This window comes from Schistocerca cancellata, chromosome 3, assembly GCF_023864275.1.
Source record: "Schistocerca cancellata isolate TAMUIC-IGC-003103 chromosome 3, iqSchCanc2.1, whole genome shotgun sequence".
NCBI classification, from domain to species: domain Eukaryota; kingdom Metazoa; phylum Arthropoda; class Insecta; order Orthoptera; family Acrididae; genus Schistocerca; species Schistocerca cancellata.
Window position 1 is genome coordinate 383397763 of NC_064628.1, and position 24024 is coordinate 383421786.

The 24024-nt window shown below is 44.1% G+C and overlaps 1 protein-coding gene across 1 annotated transcript in view; it reads left to right on the forward strand.

Moving 5' to 3' along the window:
• LOC126176321 (fibrous sheath CABYR-binding protein-like) overlaps window positions 1–24024 on the forward strand; it is a 187934-nt gene that overhangs the window by 75467 nt on the left and 88443 nt on the right. The window contains exons 4-5 of the mRNA XM_049923471.1: window positions 4377–4461; window positions 7599–7807. Of these exons, the coding sequence (XP_049779428.1) occupies window positions 4377–4461; window positions 7599–7807 (294 nt within the window). The remainder of the gene's footprint in view (window positions 1–4376; window positions 4462–7598; window positions 7808–24024) is intronic.

Consider the following 24024-nt stretch of genomic DNA (forward strand, 5'->3'; position numbering starts at 1 on the left):
CTACCTCGGCACCGGCTATTTTCTGTAGGGCATGTTCTGAATTGTCGGGTCTGTCAGACCCATGCGACCACCGCGGGGTTAACAGAGCCGTTTACCAGAAGACGGCCCTGAGCGACTATATCAACTCATAGATCTGAGGCACAAAACCCTACTCAAACGAGCGGGAAATGCTGAATTCTTATTGGCTAGTACGTTAAGCAGCCAATCAGATCATCTCTAGAACTTCTATACTTGCGGTATTAATGTCAGCCAATCAGATTACCACACATAATTTCGACTACAAATCTCGTAATTCCAAAACTAAATAACATTTAATGAAAAAATACGATTCCTTTCCACGAAATAAATTACTAATAAATTTAATGCTCTTTGCCCCTTCTGGGTACCTTTTATAAAATCAAGATCACTCGGGCATACGAGGTGCGACAATATAGTAATGAGACTGATTTTCTTAAGAAGATGTGGCAACCCTGCAGGCTTGCTTAGGCACAATATCTTTGACCCTAGTCTATAAGCTGCTTCTAGTCCAAGCGGCACATCGATGCAACTGCTCAGTTGTGAGTTGTGCTCTAATAAGTTAACATGCGGTTGTGTCTCTTTATCACGGAAATGGAACTACATAATATTGCGCAACAGTATGCCATTTCGTTTTGCGTTAAACTGGGTGAAAACGTGACGACAGCTTACGGTAAGCTTCAGAAGGCTTGTTTTTCGTTGGCATAAAATGTTTAGTGAAGGCAGAACAAATGTTGAAGATGAAGACCTCAGTGGACGACCATCAATCTCATGGACGGATGTCAAATTGGCCAGGATGCATGAACTCGTACGATCTGATCGAAGATAATCCGTGAAAATAATTGCAGAAGAACTGAACAGCGATCAAGAAACGGTTCATCTAATAATAACTGAAGATCTTGGTATGAGAAAGATTTGTGCAAAAATGGTCCCCAAAAATCTCACACTACAACAGCGAGAAACACGGAAAAATATGGCAGCCGATCTGTTAGAGCAAATGGAAATCAATCCAGAATTGTTGAGCCGTGTTATCACTAGTGATTAAAGTTGGTTTTTTCAGTACTATCCAGAGACAAAGTGCCAAATTTCGCAATGGTGCTCAAAGGGATCACGTCAAAGTCAAAAGTGAAATGCATGCTTGTGTTTTTCTTTGATTCAAGGGAATTGTTCATAAAGAGTGGGTACCTCCTGGACAAACAGTTAACCAATATTACTACAAAGAAATTTTAGAAAGACTTCGTATAAGAGTTCTTTGTGTCCGTGCTAACATTTTATAATTGGATTCTGCATCACGATAATGCGCCATCCCATACTGCTCTGTCAGTACAGCAATTTTTAACGTCAAAACAAATTTCAATACTACCACAGCCACCTTATTCACCAGATATCGCTCCGTGCGACTTTTTTTCTATTTCCAAGAGTCAAAACGGCGGTCAAGGGACACCATTTTCAAACAGCACAAGATGTCCAAAAAGCTGTGATGAGGAGTTCCAGAAATGTTACCATCAATGGCAGAAGCGCTGGAAAAAGTATGTGCAATCAGAAGGGAACTACTTTGAAGGATACAACACTAAACTTGACTAAAACGGTAAGCAACATTTTTTTCACGTCAGCCTCATTACTATATTGTCGCACCTCGTATGTCACAAATTCACCTATTTAAAAACAGCTTTCTCACGCATACATTTACGTAGTTTTAGTAAAATGTCACATTCTCACTTTACGTATGTCCTCCATTCACACTCTCAATCTCTCCAAAACACAATGAAATAATAATTTTCTAAAGTATTTTTAATTACGTCAGAAATCTGTGGTAATGAAACTAAGGAAAATTCCAGGAAATGGGATTATGTTCACCTGTCCTCTTGGTTGTAGTTTCAATTGATACTGCAGATGAATATACTACTGGCCATTCAAATTGCTACACCACGAAGATGACGTGCTACAGACACGAAATTTAACCGACAGGAAGAAGATGCTGTGATATGCAAATGATTAGCTTTCCAGAGCATTAACAGAAGGTTGGCGCCGGTGGCGACACCTACAACGTGCTCACATGAGGAAAGTTTCCAACCGATTTTTCGCACACAAGCAGCAGTTGACCGGCGTTGCCTGGTGAAACGTTGTTGTGATGCTTCGTGTAAGGAGGAGAAATGTGTACCATCACATTTCCGACTTTGATAAAGGTCGGATTGTAGCCTACCGCGATTGCGGTTTATTGTATCGCAACATTGCTGCTCGCGTTGGTCGAGATCCAATGACTGTTAGCAGAATATGGAATCGGTGGGTTCAGGAGGGTAATACGGAACGCCGTGCTGGATCCCAACGGCCTCGTATCACTAGCAGTCGAGATGACAGGCATTTTATCCGCATGGGTGTAAAGGATCGAGCAGCCACGTCTCAGTCCCGGAGTCAACAGATGGGGCCGTTTGCAAGACATCAACCATCTGCACAAACAGTTCGACGACGTTTTCAGCATCATGGACTATCAGCTCGGAGACCATGGCTGCGGTTACCCTTGACGCTGCATCAGACAGGAGCGCCTGCGATGGTGTACTCAACGACGAACCTGGATGCACGAATGGCAAAACGTCACTTTTTCGGATGAATCCGGGTTCTGTTTGCAGCATCATGATGGTCGCATCCGTGTTTGACGACATCGCGGTGAACGCACATTGGAAGCGTGTGTTCGTCATCACCATACTGGCGTATCACCCGGCGTGATGGTATGGGGTGTCATTGGTTACACGTCTCGGTCACCTCTTGTTCGCATTGACGGCACTTTGAACAGTGGACGTTACATTTTAGATTTGTTACGACCCGTGCCTCTACCCTTCATTCGATCCCTGCGAAACTCTACATTTAAGTAGGATAATGCACGACCGCATATTGCAGGTCCTGTACGGGCCTTTCTGGATACAGAAAACGTTGGACTGCTGCCCTGGCCAGCAGATTCTCTAGATCTCCCACCAAATGAAAACGTCTGGTCAATGGTGGCCGAGCAACTGGCTCGTCACAATACGCCTGTCACTACTCTTGCTGAACTGTCGTATCTTGTTGAAGCTGCATGGGCAGCTGTACCTGTACACGCCATCAAAGCTCTGTTTGACTCAATTCCCAGTCGTATCAAGGTCGATATTACGGCCAGAGGTGGTTGTTCTGTGTACTGATTTCTCAGGATCTATGCAGCCAAATTGCGTGTAAATGTAATCACATGTCAGTCCTAGTATAATATATTTGTCCAATGAATACGCGTTTATCATTTGCATTTCTTGTTGGTGTAGCAATTTTAATGGCCAGTAGTGTACATTACAGTATGTAACTCGGTTTCAGAATGCCGCCACCGTTATTACGTGTTTTAGGTAAAATTTTATATCTCCAAAAGTATTGAAGTTACTGATTTGAAATTTTAGCAGTATGGTTGTGTTATACATAGAATTTGGTACAATAAGTATGAAAAAGATCGATTAATATTTAATACTACTTCTTCGGATTCGTACTCGTAATAATTTGCTACGTTACAGTGGGTCATTGGAAAAGTGTCTCGTGGTCGGATGAATCAATTTCCTTGTTACACCACGTGGACGGACGTGTCCGGATTTGCGGTTATCCGGGCGAACAGCTGCATCGTTTCAAGGATGCAGACTATGGGTGCACTATTATGCTATGAGGACATTCCTCTGAGCTTCCATGGGATCTTTGACACTAATCAAAGGAACCGCAACAGCTGCGGAGTACGTGAACATTATTGCAGACTGCCTGCATCCCTTCAGGCTTAATGTTTTACCCAATGGCAGTGGCATCTACCAGCAGGATAACTATTATCATGCTGCAGTGGTTTGAGAAGCAGGGCAATGAATTGAAGTCTTGACCACCAAACTCGCCTCCTCTCAACACTTTGAAACAGATCTGGGATGCTATGGAACACCAGCTTCGTGCTCACAAACAACAAGTCCATAATTTACATGAATTGCGTGATCTATGCATACACACGTGGTGTCACATACCTAAGGAAACCTACTAAGGAGTTTTCGAATCCATGCGACACAAAAACGCTGCTGTATTACATTCCAAGGGTGAACAAATGTGCTGTACAGCAGATTCTCATAATATTTTAACTCATCAGCGTATATATTTTTTAATCCGTCGTGCATAAGAGAAACAATAAAATTATTTTTAATAAGATTTCTGATAAATTTCACGTTTAAAAATATTGGTCTCTGCATATTTGAGCAGAGACTCAAATCGAATGTCTTCTTTGGCCTCTTTTCATAGTTCGAATTCGAAATTAGTTGGAGATTACTTAACAATATGATGACAAGTCCACATCGTAAACTGACATTCTATCTGGGTCGTTGCAGATACCGTGGGATAAACTAACAGAGGAGGAACAAAGGAGAGAGGACATCCGAGTGGAGGAAGAACAAAGGAAGCAGCATGAGAAAGGTGAGTGAGTGTGTGTATGTGTGTGTGTGTGTGTGTGCGTGTACTGCGACAAAAGGGTGCAAGCAGCTGTTCTCTCCAGCAGACTTCGTAACTGTTGATGTATAAGACCTCTGATTGGGAATCCATACAGTCTTCTCCAGATAAATCTTTGTCTGTGCTACTTGGGACAGTTGCAACCGTACTGTTCCGTGGCTCCATCCTGCCACTTTTGAGTTACAACTCCAGCTTTCGGAGATATTCACCATCTTCACCGACAGGGAGTGGTTGACTGCTGGGACCGATAAGTGTCTCTCATATACTAGTGGTCTACCTCACTAGTGACGGAATAAAATCATCGGGGCGTGCGATTTGCACGTGCAAACGTTAGAAATGAACAGTGAAGAGACTAGGTCCGCCTCTGTCCCACTTTCTCTCATTTGCGGGTTTCACAGAGAATGGAGACCGTCCCCAGAAATAATGCTTTCCTTTAGAATCGAGGTTTTAATGTAGATCCTTTGCGATCGCACCTTTTGTAGCGCCAAGCCACATGATCCACTAACATTATACCCACCGTCACTGTGAATTTACTGGTGAACATCCGGCTTTCTGCCACGTCACTTCACCAATGGACCACTGCTATATAAGAGACACACGCCAGTCCTGGCAGTTAATCATCTCCTGACAAAGAGAGATGGTGAATAACTTCGAAATCGCGAGTTTTAACTCAAACGTAATGCTATTTGAACACGGAGAACGTTTTTCCACGAATGCTAGCGCCTTGTCTCATCCAGGAGAGGCGTGCATCAATGCTCCAGTATGTCTCTTGCGACTTGGCAGACAGAAAAATGCTCTTTGCTAACTCTTGTTGATCCTGGATAAGACCAACATGTGTGACTACAGGGACAGAACAATGAACGAATGAAAATGTGATGCTCTGTTTGCTGATCCACCGATCCCTGTGGCCGAGCGGTTCTAGCCGCTTCAGTCCGGAACTGCGCTGCTGCTACGGCCGCAGGTTCGAATCCTGCCTCGGGCGTGGATGTGTGTGATGTCCTTATGTTAGTTAGGTTTAAGTAGTTCTAAGTCTAGGGGATTGATGACCTCAGATGTTAAGCCGCAGAGTGCTTAGAGCCATTTGAACCATTTTGCTGATCCCTGAAATTTTGGAAATTTGTGATAAGTTCATCTGGGACCAAACTGCTGATGTCATCTGTCCCTAGGCTTACACACTACGAACTTAAACTAATTTACGCTAAGAACAACACACACTCCCAAGCCCGAGGGATGAGTCGAACCTCCGACAGGAGGAGCCGCGCGAACCGTCGCAAGGCGCCACAGACCACGCTGCTACCCCGCGCGGCTGCTGATTCCTGATCGATAAGTAATTGACGAATGGTGAAGGGAGGTGCTAAAGCCTATTGCTTCCCCCAGATAATTGTTCATGCACTGTCTCGTAAGCCCCTACATGCATGAGCATGAATAGAAAATTGTTAAGCAATAAAAACACTGTTCATAGAGCCACCTAATGCGCGGTTGGATTTCATCAATATTGGCTGCGGTACAATCCAGGGGCAAACCAAAACATCTGTCGTACTAACTCTAAAGATGGAGATGGTTTGAGCGCTCAGCGTGGACCCTCCTTCTAGCGCACTATAAGCTCAGCCCAACTTGTCACAGTGATTAGCGTCGCGGCCTTCAACTTTTGCGTACCGTGTTCGAAACCCTATTATTGTTTTTATTTATTTAATTTTTTTTCATTTTTTCTTCTCTTGTCTGTATAAGATTACTACAGGAATGTTTGTTATCAAGCTAGCCGGTACAAAGGCGTTTTACTAATTGTAAAATCAGAATTAGTTTCACAATAAGTGTCATACGTGTGTGTTATGGTATTTTAAAGGTAAATTTTCATATTCTTATATTTTATTCTTACATCAGTTCTCAATTCTTATATTTTATTCTAATGTTTTCCGCCTGCTTAGCTGGGTGGTAACGTGCTTGCCCCCCATGCAAGCAGCCCCAGGCTCGATTCCCGGCCGGGTTGGAGATTTTCTCCACTCGGGGACTGGGTGTTGTGTTATCCTCATCATCATTTCATCCTCATCAACAGCGCGCAAGTCGCCCAATGTGGCGTCGACTCAAAGAAGACTTGCACTTGGCGGCCGTACTTCCCCGGATGGGGCCTCCCGGCCAACGAAGATGCCATACGCTCATTTGATTTCGTTCTTATGTTCATTCTTCAGGAAGGTATGGTGCACTCCCTTGGAAGATACCGATCGTAGAAGCATTAAAAATTCTGAAAAATACGTGAAGGCAGGTTCGCCAGAGCGATATTTCTTTGCATGAATCTCGTTCGGCAGAAGATTTCACATGTTAGCAGTAATTTCGTGGCAAACCAAGAATAACCGATCACTTTTCTGAAAACTGGCGCCCCCAGTTGATTATGAATCAACATACACCACAGGAACTTCACCGAAAACAATTTAAAATAATTAACCATTCATTTAATTACTTTTTTGTTTTTAATCCATTCACCATACAGTTCATAGACGAATAATAACAAAATTAGTCCAGTATACATTGGAAAACATTCATGTAATAATCTCCTAAGGACGTGGGTAGGTAAATGAAAAAAAAAATTGGATTTCAAACAAGGGCACAAAAGTGTGAAGCTGCTACGCTACCTACTGAGCCACGACCTCCTTTGTACTAGGTACTCGCTAGACAGGCACATAAAGTACGTCGAAAACTTTGACAGTCGCTTTCTCAGAAACGGTCGAGTATCTACAGATAAGCCGAGACACTGACCCCTCTTCCACGCAGCAAAGTACCTGGGAAATCGAATTATGGCGCTTGCCGTGTTCTCCTCGTCAGTACATGACTAAAACACCAGGGGCGCTCCAATAGACTTACTTGCTTCGAGTTGTTAACTGAGACAATAAAATCGATCGTATAATTGCGTAGGCTTCCGCGGCCAGACTCAGTCGAAGTAAAAGTTTTCTGTGTATGGTGCCGCGTCATATTGTACCCAACTACTGCTGGAGAAAAACCAACGTTTCGGCCACGGTTGCAGCGGTCTTCTTCTGGGTCTGGGTGTAGGGGGGGTGGGGGTCACACTCGGTCACGTCAGCGGGCTCTGAGCTCCCCTCTTGGCATTGCAGAGGAGGCGGAGCGCGCGGCGGCGGCGCGGCGGCTGGCGCGCATCGGCTGGGCGCTGCACAAGTGCACGGTGCTGGTCTACCTGCCCTACACCTGGGACGCCAACGAGAACACGCTGCCAGCGCACGACGAGATCGGCAAGATACTCGAGGACGACATGTTCGTGCGCGAGACCATCAAGATCGACCTGGACCCCGTCGTCGCCTGCATGGTAAACCCAACATCTTCCAAACCTCCAGACAGATTAACACTACGTCTACATCGCCCGATCCGAACTGATCCGATGTCGGCCGACCATTGGACTACATCAAAAGAAAAACAAACTCCAAGAAGACAATGTAAGTCTGATACCACGCGCCGCGGAATTTGAATCCGCGATAGACGGCATGGAGATCACCGTAAGCTGTGACGGCCCGCACCTCCTGGCCCACAACTAGTGTGAGGGCGCCACAGTAGGACACGTAGTCCTAGCGGCCAATAGCGGCGCCCCCAATCACGTATTTAAGCGCCTGCCTCTCGATCAGCCAGCAAACTCATCCACCCTCACCGCCCGACGCTTCCTCCACAGGCCGTCCTTCTTCTGTGTGAATCCCGCAGGCTCTACTGCTCCTCCCTCCACACTCGTGACCGGGATACTCTCACACATATCCGTAACCTCCTTACAGCAAAGAAATGCCGAGACTGGAGCCAGACATGCACACGCCTCAACTCCACCCTCCCTGTCAACTCCTCCAAGTGCTGGTCAGGCTTCCACCGCCTTACTGGTAGCCATCCCACCCCGCATTATCCCATCCTCCATGACGATCGACCCTTTCCTGACAACCTTGCTTCCCACCTACTCGACGTCCTCTCCATTCTTGGCGATCCCCATTTTGATTACTCCCTCTTCCCCACTGTCCTTGACTGCACTGACACCTCTGTCCCCCCGCTCGTCCCTAGCTTCCAGTACTTGGATCGGTAACCCCCCCTCAGACATCAATACTCCCATCACCGTACAAGACATCACACTCATCCTCCGTTCCAAACGCAACACCGCCACTGGTCATGATGGCGTCACCTACCTTCACCTCAAGGAATCCCCTCCATCCTTCCTGTCTGTCCTTGCTACCCTGTACAATGTCCTCCTCTCCACTGGATTTTACCCCGACCGGTGGAAGACTTCCCGTGTCCTGCTGTTCCCTAAACCTAACAAACCCCCCTCTGATACCTCTTCCTATCGTCCAATCTGCCTCACCTCCGTGTTCAGTAAGGTCTTCGAGGCCATCCTCTCTCGCCGTACTCACCACCACCTTAAACAGCACCGCCTCCTTCCTCTTACCCGATGTGGCTTCCGGCCTTCATTCCCCACCGACGACCAGCTCCTTAACCTTACCAATCTTCTTTCCCTCCAACTTAACTCCTGTTGCTCCGCTATCTTTGTTTCCCTTGATCTCCAGAATGCCTATGACCGAGTCCGGCATCCCGGGCTCCTCTTCAAACTCCAGACCTATCCTCTCCCCATCAACTTCATCCATCTCATTGCTTCCTTCCTCTCCCTTCGTCCCTCCTATGTGACTATCCACGATTCCAACTCCCGTACTTCCTACCCCTCTGCCGGCGTGCCCAAAGGTTCTGTCCTTTCCCCTCTCCTCTATCTCCTGTACACTGCTGATATGCCCAAACTTCCCCCTCCTGTTCATCATCTCCAGTTCTCTGATAAAACTGCCTTCCTAACCCTTTATCCTACCCTTCAACGGTCCCAACGTACCCTCCAAACCCACCTTGACCAATTCACCGCTTGGTGCAACCAGTGGTTCCTCCGTGATAATCCCTCCAAGACCCAGGCGATCATCATAGGCCGCACCACCCACTCCTTCCGCCTCCATGATTTCTACCTCACCATTTATGGCCGTCCTATCCACCTCACTCCTACCCTCAAATACCTTGGCCTCACACTCGACCGCCACCTCACCTGGACTCCCCATCTCCTTACCATCCAAAACAAAGCTCACAACCGCCTCCGCCTCCTGAAACACCTGTCCGTCCAGACGTGGGGTCTGCATCCTTCCACCATCCTTCACACCTACAAATCCTTGATCTGCCCCATCCTCTGTTATGCCAGCATAGCTTGGATTTCCGCCCCTCCATGGTTCTATAAAGTATTATATTTTCCATTCATGCCATGAACACTGTAAACATCACTGCAGTGAATGTCTTTGAGGAGTGTCCTAAAATAATCAATTTTTGGCTTATTGATTACCCTCTTGAGCTCAGATTTAACAGATTTTATATCCTGTTCAGTATTAACATTTAACAGAAGGAACTGCATGTCATGGTCTGAGAGGCCATTGACTATTGGTTTTGTAATATAATTTTGTTCATTGGACTTTTCTATAAAGGTATTATCAATGGCTGTTTGTGAGCAATTGGCTACCCTAGTGGGGAAATTTACAGTGGGAATTAAGATGAATGATAGTGTTACTAACTCAAATACGTTGTTATTGGGAGAGTCTTTAAGGAAATCTACATTGAAATCACCAGCAACCACTATTTCTTTGTTTTTGGTTGTTAAATGGGCCAGTACAGCTTCAAGGTGGTTTACGAACAGATTAAAGTTACCTGTAGGTGCTCGATATCCACTTAATATTATGAAGGATTTATTGTGAAATTCTACTGCTGTTGCACATACTTCCATATGCTGTTCTAGGCAAAATTTATGAATGTCTATGTTCTTAAATTTATGACAGTTCCTGATGAATATGGCAACTCCTCCTTTCTCCATCTCTGACCTACAAAAGTGAGATGCTAACCTAAACCCTGTAACACTTAGAAGTTCTATACCAGTGGTCACATGATGTTCAGAGAGGCAGATTATGTCAGCTGGGTTTGAAGACTCTAATTCATCTAAGCAGATAATTAATTCATTAATTTTATTTCTCAGTCCTCGAATATTTTGATGCAATAAAGATAGCTGACATTTCACATTGACTGAGTTAAAATTGGGTAGAGTTACAATATCTGCTGACTGTTGAAAATTCTTAACCAATAGCTGTTTATGCTGATGTAATAAGCTAGAATTATGTTTTTTGGTTTCTTTCTCAAACTGAAGGTTTGTCTCAGTCCTATCCTCTCTTAAAATTTGGTTTCTTTCTGTCCTCGCTACCCTAAAAAACAGTCTTTTCTGAACCCTATAACCACTGGTATTTTATCTCTCATGACAGTGCCTCCCCCCTATAACTTTCCTGCTATTTTCCCAGCCAGTTTACCCTTCCCCTTTCTGTTGAGGTGAAGGCCATGCCTAGTATAATCCCACCTATTGAGAGAATCAACAGGAACCACACCAATGTGTGACCCTGCACTCAACATAAGCAGCCATTCCAACTCCAAATTATCTCTCTTGACAGAAGATTTCAAATGAGGGCGGCGCCCAAGAACAAATACAAACTCAACACTAGAATGCTTTGCTGCTGATGCAATCTTTGCCGGGTCACACTCTATACTGTACCCAGGATCTCTGTCAATACCATTACCTGCCCCACCCACTATAACCACGATGTCTTCCTTAGTGAAATCTTTGCAAAGTGATCCTAAATCCCCTGTCATCTGCTCCAGACCAGCACTAGGCTTAAAAAAATTGGTAACCTGGTATTCTGACCCTAGTTCATCCTGCAAAAGTTGGCCAACACCTCTTCCATGGGACCTACCTAACAACAATACTTTCTTTCTCTTTGCTCATTTCCCTACATTCTTACTTTTCAATTTGCTGCTGAAAGTTTATTGTGCCCTGTCTACACCTGCAACTGCTTGAGACTCACCAGCTTCTAACTGAAGCAACAGGTCAAATCTATTTTCCACATTCACCACGAAGCTGTCAGGCAAAGTTCTAGGCCTGTTCCTCCTGTTGCCTGTTGCCACTTCCCACCTCTCTTTACCCTTCTCCCTCCTTAATCTTTCAAGATCTCCCCTGGCCTTGTCTAACTCAGCCTGAAAGGCGGCAATTTTCCCCTCCTGTTCTAGTATCTTCCTATCTCTACTACAAATCCTACAAAACCACTGATGAGTCTCATTTACTTCTCCTATTCCCACGCCACTACAGTCGCCCACATGGAAAAAACTACAGCACCCATCACACCAAAGCCCCGACCTAACAATTCTACGGCAAGTCAAGTACTTTTCCCTCATGATAAACGCAATAGATTATTAAGAATTTCCTATCCGTCGGTGTAGCAATTTACAAGTTAACAAAAACGATAGGGACTAATGGTCACAGTACACTTTTGTGTGTTTACACCAGAGGAAATATGCGAACTTTTTAAAGGACCAAATTATAGCCAAACCCTTTAACTCCGTGACTGAATATGAACGTTCAGCTTCGGATAAGGTGCGACTGGCGAAGCTAATTACTTTAGGGATGAAATTTCCCTCTTCTTCTGCCATTTGAAAAAGGCATGCACCTAGATCGTGAGAACACGCGTCGGTGCATAAACAAAAATCTTTCTTCATGTTTGGTTGGGATAAAATATTAGCATTTACTTGGGCTCGCTTGATGTTTTCAAAATCGGTTTCACATTGCTTGCCCCATACACAAGATCTGTTTTTCCGGAGAAAACTGAGTTGAGCATCACTGTTCATAAGTTGGTTAGGGATGAATTTCCTGAAAAATGATCCTAGGCCTAAGCGTGCCTTTAATTGTCTCTTGTTTTGAGGTATGGGGCAGTTCCTGATGGCATCAGGTTTTTTTATGATCTGGCAGTATGCCCTCCGAAGAAATTATGTGTCCTGAAAATTTAACTTTTCTTGTCCGAAGTTAGATTTCTTGAGATTTGCTGTTACTCTATATTAGGAAAAACGGCTCAATACATGTTCAATTAATCCTAAATGTTCTACCAACTGGGTGTAGCGACTAAAAGGTCGTCCACATATACTGTTACGTTACTCAAAAGTTCGGACCCTAGCACTCTGTCAAGTGCACAGATAAATACACCTGCACTTACGTTCAATCCAAACGGTAATACTTGAAATTCGAAGTCCTGCCCCCACGCACGAAGTCGGTTACTCCCGATTTTATTCATACTCCCGATTTTATTCATGAATTTTTATTTGCCAATATGAAGACTGGAGGACGATTATAGTCAGAAATTTAGCATTGTGGAATTTCATAAGCTGTTCCTATAAATTGTCTGGACATGTTCGGACTGGTGTGGTAATCTTATTAATGTTGCGTGCGTCGAGGACCAAGCGCACATTGCCATCTGGCTCACAAACAGCCAAAATATGATTACAATAAGGCGAAAATGATGGTTGTATTATGTCCCATTCAAGCATCCTGTTAATCTCTTTTCTTACTGTTCCCTTTTTGTCCATGGTGTAAAGTATGAGGTAGATAAAAAGTTTGATGAGGATACACTTCCATTTGGCACACGAAATCCTTAATAATACCTGGTCTTTTTTCAGATACATGTATATAAGCAAGTATCAGTTCACTAAGTTCCGCTTGCTGTTCTTTGGACAAGCACTTTGATTCACTTACCTATGTGCTTACTGAGTCGACGTTTATTTCTTCTGCTGACGACTGTTCGTTTTGTATGTGTTGACAAACATAACTATGGGATTTACCGATTGAACTTCAAAATCGTGAGTAACTTCAGTGTTACATCTATTACTACTAACCCTGGTTAGGTCTATTACAAATAATTGGGTATTTACAGTGAAATGTCATTGGCCTTTTCCTTTATCAAATTTTATTTGATATGTCCTAAGTGTATCCACACTGATTAAACAGTCAACTATTAATTTCTCTACTATCAAAAATTGCATCGTACAGAAAACTGTCCCAATTGTATAGGAATTAATTCTTGTATCTTGACTCATTTGGATTTCTGACCCGTGGATAATTGTACCTTGCAATTTTGCACTGGCAGTGTGGGTATACATCCACGTTTCTTCAATTCTTGAAAGATTCCCTGTGGCATCAAATTAGTCGTAGCACCTGTGTCAGGTACAATGGGTACTTCAAGTCAACTATTTTGGCTTTAATAGTAGCTTGTACCTTGCTCTGTGTCAAGTTTTTCTGCGTACACCCATTACCTTGATACAGATCATCTCTCACATCATTACCATGATCATATCTGATAAAGCAAGTCTCTATCAAGCTCGTGCCCCCATTCCCCTTCAAGGTCACGAAAACAGAGAACCATCCGCCTCAAAACCTACATGCATCTGCGTTAAAGGATAACGGAGAGTGGGTGGGATGATCAATTGAGATGGAGCTGTAACGAGGTAGGATTTAATGGCAGACTGATAATTCATTCTAGAGAGGGAGGGAGATGTTGGTTCAGGGCATTTGACCATTTTTCCGCTATTCTGTCAGGATGCAACAGTCACATGACATAGCCTGCACCGGCTCGTATACAACCGTGTGTTCTGTATTTGACTAAGAGCACTGTCTACTTAAGATCGTTAACAGCAAACCTCTCCATCATCAGACGACTGCCATCTCATGTGTGATGAAACATGACCATCCTGTTTCGACACATTCCTCTAAACGAACAAGATTTATGTGAGTACTCCATTCCCTTGTCACATCTTGGGTATAAAATTGAGACTTCAGTTTCATAACTAAGATGATTCTAAGTTAGCGATGGGTGTTTGTGAGACACTGCAATCTGCACGTATACATATTTTTGACAGATGTTCTGTTTACAGAGTTAGTGGCGGCATGACGTGTAATTTCACATGTTGGATGCCGCTGCTATGCGTTTATCTGTTTCCTTCTAAGAGGTATTCTCTGTTACTTTTGATCATTTTGTATAGGACTGAGGCGAGCATAGTATAATTTCTAAACGGTGATCGTATGTGAACAGTGGACACTATACATCTCTGGAAAGCTAAATTGTGCACGTATCACACAGAATCGATATTTTAAGGACATAGTTTTTTCATTTTAAAGTTTGTTACCATAGTTTATCGTAAAGAAACCTGCATGAAGGATGTATGTCATGCGCTGGAAATATATTTCTTACATTGGAATGTTAACAGCGCTGCATTCACATGACTGACAGGTCAGAAACTGAAGCGATCTAACATTATAGCCTGTTTTAAGTGCAGGACCGTTTAGCCTTAGGAGTACGTGTGTTTATGTTCCCTCTTACCAGTACCCTCCTGGGCTGATTCCAGACACTAGCACAATACTTTAAAATTGATAACGTAATTGTTTTCCATAAAATATTTCGAACTCCATCCGCCTGGAGCTCCATCATGCACAAAAATCACCCATTTCTTGCTCTTCTTAACCGTCTACTACTACATCACAACACTTTCAAATCGACTACAAACACCAATAAGGGATGCTAACCTCCTCGACATGGGCGCGTCTGGAGAAATCTTGCACTTGGATGGGTGAGGACTCGGCAAGCTCCATTTATTCACGAGTTTGGAATGTAGCGGTCTACTTCTGGTCAGCTGCAGATTAAATTGGTAACGGTGTAGCAGAGCTGGTTGGTCAAACGAAGACAGTGCAAGGGTGTCTTTCAGTCTCTAATTTTACCCTAAGACTGCGAGAATGCTCTGTGACTCCCATCCATATAGAGATAGATCACAAAATTAAAAACTACGCTCGAGGTGCTAGAAATATGTAGAGCCGAGTCTGGTATACTTTGATGATGTATATTATGTTCGAGAATTCACAATGAATGGACATACTGCGCAGTCATCTATCTATATTCGCAATGATACTCGCAAATTAGAGAAGGGGCTGCTTAACTATGATACTGAAAAATTGGGAAACATGTTGTCACACCATTGGTCGGTGTTGGAATTACTGTAAAATTGCTAAAATTGTTTGCAATATCAAGTGTGATGCTTATTATTACAGTACATCGATGGTGCCTTTTCCAACCAATCCGTCCACTGGTATGCTGTTGGTTACCACATAATGATTGACTGACATCGCTTGTATGAGTTGGAGAAAGAGTTTTGATGGAGTGGCAACACCTTCTAGGGATGGCTAGCACCAAAACAGTGATCCCGTGCATGACTGAAATATGAGGAATCACTCGAAATGGAACGCAGAGCCATCAGCTACTGCGTCACTGTGACAGATGAGTTTAAATGTAGAGGTCGTCAATCATCTTCAGACAGCAGTTTGGAAACTTTCCACAACGCCGCCAAACTCTTCCAGTTTCCTTATGTTGTAACTGTCTTTTATTTAAAATCATCCAGTGGGTGTGTGGTGTGTGATGGTAGCAGCAGAAACAACATGACTTATACTGTGCGACGTCTAGTTTTCTGTGAGAAGTAGTGGACCAGAACATGTTAATGTCAGTTTAGAACCTGACACAGACCTCGAAGTCATGTCGGAGAAACAAAATGTATGGCAGTGTACAAAGTGTGTTACTGCAGGAAAAAAACAATGTTTCAAACATGCACAGGGTCACAGGGAGGGTATTTTTGACTTATAGTTTGCGGAATACGGTCATCCTCCTAGAGTACAAGCGATGCACCTTTACACTGGTCCGTGCAATGGATCAATAGCTGCATGTTTAATAGGATCGTCACATGTGTTCAATGCCGGCATGCAGACGGTACTTAGTTTAGATGTATGGGAGGAGAGACATGTGGTAAAAGTCTTGTCGAGCTCTCTATCGGATGAAGTTGGTGGAGCTTTTATACTTCATAATTTTTCTCTGTTGGGTGGTATAGAATAAAGAACATAGCATGTTGGGGTGATAGACGTGAATGGCCCTGAGGGACGAAGATCTGTGGAACTTGTATGTAGTTTGGCGATGCACCACAATGCAGCAGCAAAGTCCTCGTCCTTCTCCCAGTTCCCGTGTCCACTGAATTGTCAAAACACAGCCCTGTCGCAGTAACTCGGCTTAGCTTGTTTCTACACGGGTTGCAGAATGTGGTAGATATTGCTTTCTCTGACTTCTACTCAGTTCTGATTTACACTGGAACGATCACATGCACAAAGCTGCAGGGATGGTAGTGCAGAGACTGAGGGGCAGTTGCAATATGCATAGGGACTACTTAAAACCACACTGGAATTTTACTGTAACAGATAGGTTCGAGAAAGGTGAGACGTTTCGAGATATGAGTGCCAGAAATATAATTCACTAACGACTTCTCCATAGGATCCATCGCAGGTGTGTGGTTGAATGGAAAGACTTGATTCCAAATCTCAGACAGCATTTCTACCAAAACCGTAGCACTAGAGATCTGAAAAACTAGTGTACATTTCTTACGACCTCAATCAGCAGACCATCTACTACTGGTTGTGATCCTTCTCAATCAACCATCGCCTATAACCCAGTTGATATATCACTGAAACTCCAACATGGCATTGAGACAGAATGCTTTACAAATAATGGGGAAATATCTAGCGGCGGCGGCGTGAGGCAGTTGCAAATATCGGTTTCATACCATGCGCTTTAGCTGAATCACTTTCAAAATTCGGTAATTTTATTACGAGGTTGCACCGTCGGTGACGTCTAACCGCACTCCAGCGATCACCATCTATATTCAGCGTCACGGTATTTGTCTGGAAAAAACCACTTCATTCAGAGCTAATGCCATATGTAGATCTATAAAGCCAGTATAGCTTTTAACGTGGATTCTTGTAAGCCCCTGTAGAACCAAGACCGCTTGTGATGGTAATATCGTTGTGATTTTTAACATCTGTCGGTTTGTAAGACGATTACGCCTCTCTTTCTAAGACACAGTGGTACCACTCACAAGAAAACGTATTAGACATGTCCATCCAAGGCTGATTTTCGGTTAATATTATTTCGTATCGTCGGCAATCAGTTACTGGCGAAGTATTGTACTTACACTACTGGCCATTAAAATTGCTAAACTAAGAAGAAATGCAGATGATAAATGGGTATTCATTCAACAAATATATCATACTAGAACTGACATGTGATTACATTTTCACGTAATTTGATTGCATAGATCCTGAGAAATCAGTACCCAGAACAACCACTTCTGGCCGTAATAACGGCCTTGATTTGCTTGGGCATTGAGTCAAACAGAGCTTGGATGGCGTGTACAGGTACAGCTGCCTATGCAGCTTCAACACGACACCACAGTTCATCAAGAGTAGTGACTGGCGTATTGTGACGAGCCAGTTGCTCAGCCACCATTGACCAGACGTTTTCAATTGGTGAGAGATCTGGAGAATGTGATGGCCAGGGCAGCAGTCGAAAATTTTCTGTATCCAGAAAGGCCAGTACAAGACCTGCAACATGCCGTCATGCATTATCCTGCCGAAATGGAGGGTTTCACAGGGATCGAATGAAGGGTAGAGCCACGGGTCGTAACACATTTGAAATGTAATGTCCACTGTTCAAAATGCCGTCAATGTGAACAAGAGGTGACCGAGACGTGTAACCAATGGCACCCCATACCATCACGCCGGGTGATACGCCAGTATGGTGATGATGAATACATGCTTCCAATGTGTGTACACCGCGATGTCGTCAAACACGGATGCGACCATTGTGATGCTATAAACAGAACCTGGATTCATCCAAAAAAATGACGTTTTGCCATTCGTCCACCCAGGTTCGTCACTGAGTACACCACCGCAGGCGCTCCTGTCTGTGATGCAGCGTCAAGGGTAACTGCAGCCATCGTCTCCGAGCTAATAGTCCATGCTGCTGCAAACGTCGTCGAACTGTTAGTGCAGATGGTCGTTGTGTTGCAAACGTCCCCATCTGTTGACTCAGGGATCGAGACGTGGCTGCAAGATCCGTTACAGCCATGCGGATAAGATTCCTGTCATCTCGACTGCTAGTGATACGAGGCTGTTGGGATCCAACACAGCGTTCCGTATTACCCTCCTGAACCCACCGATTCCATATTCTGCTAACAGTCATTGGATCTCGACCAACGCGAGCAGCAGTGTCGTGATACGATAAACCACAATCGCGATAGGCTACAATCCGACCTTAATCAAAGTCGGAAACGTGATGGTACGCGTTTCTCCTCTTTACCCGAAGCATCACGACAATGTTTCACCAGGCAACGCCGGTCAACTGCTGTTTGTGTATGAGAAGTCAGGTGGATACTTTCCTCATGTCAGCACGTTGTAGGTGTCGCCACCGGTGCTAACCTTGTGTGAATGCTCTGAAAAGCTAATGATTTGCATATCACAGAATCTTCTACCTGTCGGTTAAATTTCGCGTCTGTAGCACGTCATCTTCGTGGTGTAGCAATATTAATGGCCAGTGGTGTAGTAGTAGAAGGTGCATGATAGGTTCGCTGTGAGCATCAGGCTTATAAAATATGTGTGTGTGTTCCAACATGTGAAAAGGAAATGACTATCTCGAGTCATAAGGAAGGTATGGATTTGACGTGGAATATTGTGATAGGAAAGGGAAGAGTATGTCAAGTCATAAGAATGGTACCGGTATTCCTATTTCCAGAGCCACAACTGACAGCAGCGTGTATTTCCGTTACTTCACTCATTGTTGAATATTGTCCAATTGAGACCGCAATCGTAATATTTAATTGTAAGTACAGGGATAAAATATATATGAGGCCGGTTTTTTTCCTAGAATGATGATTCTGCCTATGCGTTCTTGGCGTGAAGCGCCGGTGACTTGTGGCGGGAATGATTCATGTTTCTTGCTAATGATAGGAGCTGCCTGACTGTTGAGTTGCAGGAATGTAGCTGATTTAACTGTGTCTTCCTCTAGACGCCGAATAGCGAACTAATACTTAGTATGTGTTGGACAGCTTTCGTGATTGCATGGAAATTAGAAAAAAATCAATACAGACGTCTGTTTTGCTGGACGTTATTCCCTCCCATGTAAATTGTTCAGTTGTCTGCTTTTGCACATATCGCACCTTTATTTAGTTGAGGGAACATCGATTGTGGTGTGCGCATCTAGCAGGTGAAAGACAGGTGGCAGACACATTTGCTGGTTCTCTAGACGTGAGGAACACCTTAGTTGACTTTGTAAATTATAGGGATGATTTGGATTCTGTTTCATCACCGACATCGATATTTGCGAGTGGAAATATCAATTTCCTCTATTTTTTCGAGTTCACACGTAAAGGTCTTTGCAGATGGGATAAGTTTCTAGTTACTTAGTGGTTCACAGCATGCTCCACCTCACTGAAGTTTTGGGTTTGTAGAGAAATAATTTGCAGTCTATATCTTCAGAATTATGTTGCACGAGCAATTGGTAGGATACTGCTAGATGCTTGATATCGAGAAATATCGCAAATGGTATAATATTAAGGCAAACCGTGTGAAAATTCATGTGTTCTTGTAATCACAGAGTTTAGAGATGTGTTCAGAAAAGCAAGCAAGCAAGCTGGTCGGGTACAGAAACAGTAACGCGTTTGTGCCAAGGGGAGCTGACCCCAAATTTGTAGTACAGTACTAAGAGTGACTTCAGTCTACTGAGGGCGCTGTGGTCATGCATTGGGACTGGATGACCTGTGACCATCGGCTGTGGGAAAATACCTAGTGCTGCGAGGAGTATAAATGGTGCTGTCTGCCTTCGCAGTATATGTATGAGTGTCTAGTTGTCGATAGCTATATGAATGATGCAAAAGGGGCGATTTTGTATGGGGCAGGATATGTATTGTATATTTACTACATTGACATGGTACTTGGTGATATATTGCTGGGTTGGAGATCGGTTTCACGATCTAATATTCAAGCTTCAGTTCTCAGTGGCAGAGCAGTGTAATTGAGTCCTACGGTGTATGTCCTTATGCTGTCTGCCTTCGCGGTATATGTACGAGTATCTGATGGTCGATAGCTATATGAATGATGCAATAGGGGCAATTTTGTATGGCGCAGGATACAAATTGTATGTTTACTACATCAACTCACTATGTGGTGATATACTGTCGAGTTGGAGATTGGTTTCACACTCTAATATTCAAGCTTCCGTCCTCAGTGCAGAGCAGTATAATTCAGTAAGACTCTTTGCATATTTAATGATCTGTATGCCACTTTTGCAGGGTTTAACTGTCAGTGCAAAATGGCATTCTGTACAAAATAATTTTGCCGCTGAAAGTCTCGTCTGCAGAAAACAATGGCGGATGGTACCCCCACACCGGCAGCAGCAGCTGTTTGATGGGTAAATACAGTGACGAACAGGCTGTCCCATTAGGATTGCTAGGAAGAATGCATTGGGTGTTATTCGGGCTATTTTCGTAGACAGGTCGTGTTATGACAAGAATTTCCAAGCAGGCAAGCTGATATATCACGAAAGCTCCTATAAAAGCGGCCATTAACTATTTTTGCGGCAGTTTACTAATTCCGGGAAGGGACTGATAAGTAATGACAGGCTGTCCCTTACATCTCTCTCAGCCCTGGACCCGCAGCCCTGCGTCATTGCACCAGCAATGGTGCCTAGGTGAACACGTATTTCGACAGGTATTTCTCAGGTGTCATGTATGAAAGGGATGCCAACGCCTCATCCTTGTGGGACCTAAACAGACACCTGTGCATGGCTTGGCAGCTGACGGCCGTGTCGTCACTTTGCAGGGCCACCAGTGCATCCCGACACCTGGGGTCGTGTGCAGAGTTGGCAGCGTCGGGCATCGGGTGGTGGGATGTGTTTTTTTTATTAGCAATCTTTTGTTTAAACTATATACCATCGATTTCACCGACCAATAGGATGCCGTGAATTAAAAGAAACTACCCCATACACGTGAAGAATATCGATTTAATTAATATTTTATATCTACTTGGTGTTAGTGGTACAATAGTTAATGGAAGGGTGTGCATGAGTGGGTGACATGGAGCAGAACAACAGGTCAAGTGCAGAACACTAAGTTAATTTGCGTAATTTTTATGTAAAACGTGGTACAATAGTTTAAGGGGGGTGAGTGACAAAGAAGAATGCGCCAGAAATGGCATTCAAAAACATGTTACATTCGAAAAGTGTACCAGAAAATGGTGGGAGGACATGACAAATTACTTAATTTCGTATCAAAGCTGGTACAATAGTCCAAGGAAATGGGGGTGACATGGAAAACCACTTAACAGAACAATAGGTTAAGTGCCGACAAACATTAGGTTATGCAACGCGTTTGCCCCATATAATTACTTCTTATAAGACCTACATATTTCCGAACAGCGGAGAATGATGAGCAAGAGAAATTCAACCCCCACAAACAGAATTTTTTATAAATAAAGAATATACCCTTGAATTTCCTGTTATGAGATCCTTCCTCTCCACCAAAGATCCACCAATTTCCATATATTCCATACACTGCCTTGAATCCCCTAAATTGTTAAAATAAACAATATTCCAAACATTATCTAAATTGTTGAAACAATATTCCATACACAGCAACCGATTTCCAGAAAATTCTTTGACTAAATAAATAAACTATAATCTATACACTGCCATAAATAATTAAATAATATTCTATACATTGTCTGAAGTGTTTAAGCAATATTCCACACACTGAAAACGAATCCCCCGCCAAATGACCAATCAACTGAGTGTTTTTCCTGCCAATTTCCAGGAGGAAAGTTGGGAGTGGAGGGGATTTACCAGATGGGGAGAGGTTAATTAATTGATCAATTTAATTAAGTAGTCAATCAAATTGATAGGCATGAGAGGAGCTATCCAATAACTCCCACCTGAAAGTGTACTTGTAGCAGCGAGGTGTGAGGTTTCCTGAGGTGGGAGGGGAGTGGGAAGCGGTGGGGGAACAATCGGTTAAGTACCTGTCAATCAAAAGGAGGGATCCTTTCAGCAAAAAATAGGTTAAGGACCTGTCCATTAAAGGAGAACAATAAGTATCTGTCAAACAAGGGAGAGCAATAGATTCGCCCTGTGTGCATACCTGCCCCTGATGTAAGCAACCTGTACTAACAAAATGCACCAGAACGAAGCTTTTTCCACTACTTACAGTTTCAGTTAACGTTATTACCATCATTTTTCCAAAATTAAATTCTCTGCAACTTCCATTGAAAACTTTGTGCAATTGTCTACAATTCAGAAAACAAATTGGTCCAAGTAGTTTATAAATTAGAAATTTTACGAAATTACGTCTTTGCTTATCTGGATGTTCTGGAAAACTGTTGCACATACACGTCTGCGACATGTTGTATTAGATTCACCAGACCAATAACGACAAAATAAATGGAAATTATGCTTTACTTTAACCTTGTACAGTTTTGCGATGACTTCATATTAGCGAAGTTGCTAAATTTCAGGCAAAATCTTTTATTAGCCATAACATTTGTGGACCTATGTTTGTATGGACTTTTTTCTTTAGTTTTACTTGCAGAAGAACATATTAAAATATTTGTGTATCTTCGTGATTCACCCTGTATATGTTTACAACAAGGAGTATCTATAGGTCTGATCACCACTGATACTGCAAAATGGATCGTAGGCATATCTTTGTGATAAGGCACAAAACATACACTCCTGGAAATGGAAAAAAGAACACATTGACACCGGTGTGTCAGACCCACCATACTTGCTCCGGACACTGCGAGAGGGCTGTACAAGCAATGATCACTCGCACGGCACAGCGGACACACCAGGAACCGCGGTGTTGGCCGTCGAATGGCGCTAGCTGTGCAGCATTTGTGCACCGCCGCCGTCAGTGTCAGCCAGTTTGCCGTGGCATACGGAGCTCCATCAGAGTCTTTAACACTGGTAGCATGCCGCGACAGTGTGGACGTAAACCGTATATGCAGTTGACGGACTTTGAGCGAGGGTGTATAGTGGGCATGCGGGAGGCCGGGTGGACGTACCGCCGAATTGCTCAACACGTGGGGCGTGAGGTCTCCACAGTACATCGATGTTGTCGCCAGTGGTCGGCGGAAGGTGCACGTGCCCGTCGACCTGGGACCGGACCGCAGCGATGCACGGATGCACGCCAAGACCGTAGGATCCTACGCAGTGCCGTAGGGGACCGCACCGCCACTTCCCAGCAAATTAGGGACACTGTTGCTCCTGGGGTATCGGCGAGGACCATTCGCAACCGTCTCCATGAAGCTGGGCTACGGTCCCACACACCGTTAGGCCGTCTTCCGCTCACGCCCCAACATCGTGCAGCCCGCCTCCAGTGGTGTCGCGACAGGCGTGAATGGAGGGACGAATGGAGACGTGTCGTCTTCAGCGATGAGAGTCGCTTCTGCCTTGGTGCCAATGATGGTCGTATGCGTGTTTGGCGCCGTGCAGGTGAGCGCCACAATCAGGACTGCATACGACCGAGGCACACAGGGCCAACACCCGGCATCATGGTGTGGGGAGCGATCTCCTACACTGGCCGTACACCACTGGTGATCGTCGAGGGGACACTGAATAGTGCACGGTACATCCAAACCGTCATCGAACCCATCGTTCTACCATTCCTAGACCGGCAAGGGAACTTGCTGTTCCAACAGGACAATGCACGTCCGCATGTATCCTGTGCCACCCAACGTGCTCTAGAAGGTGTAAGTCAACTACC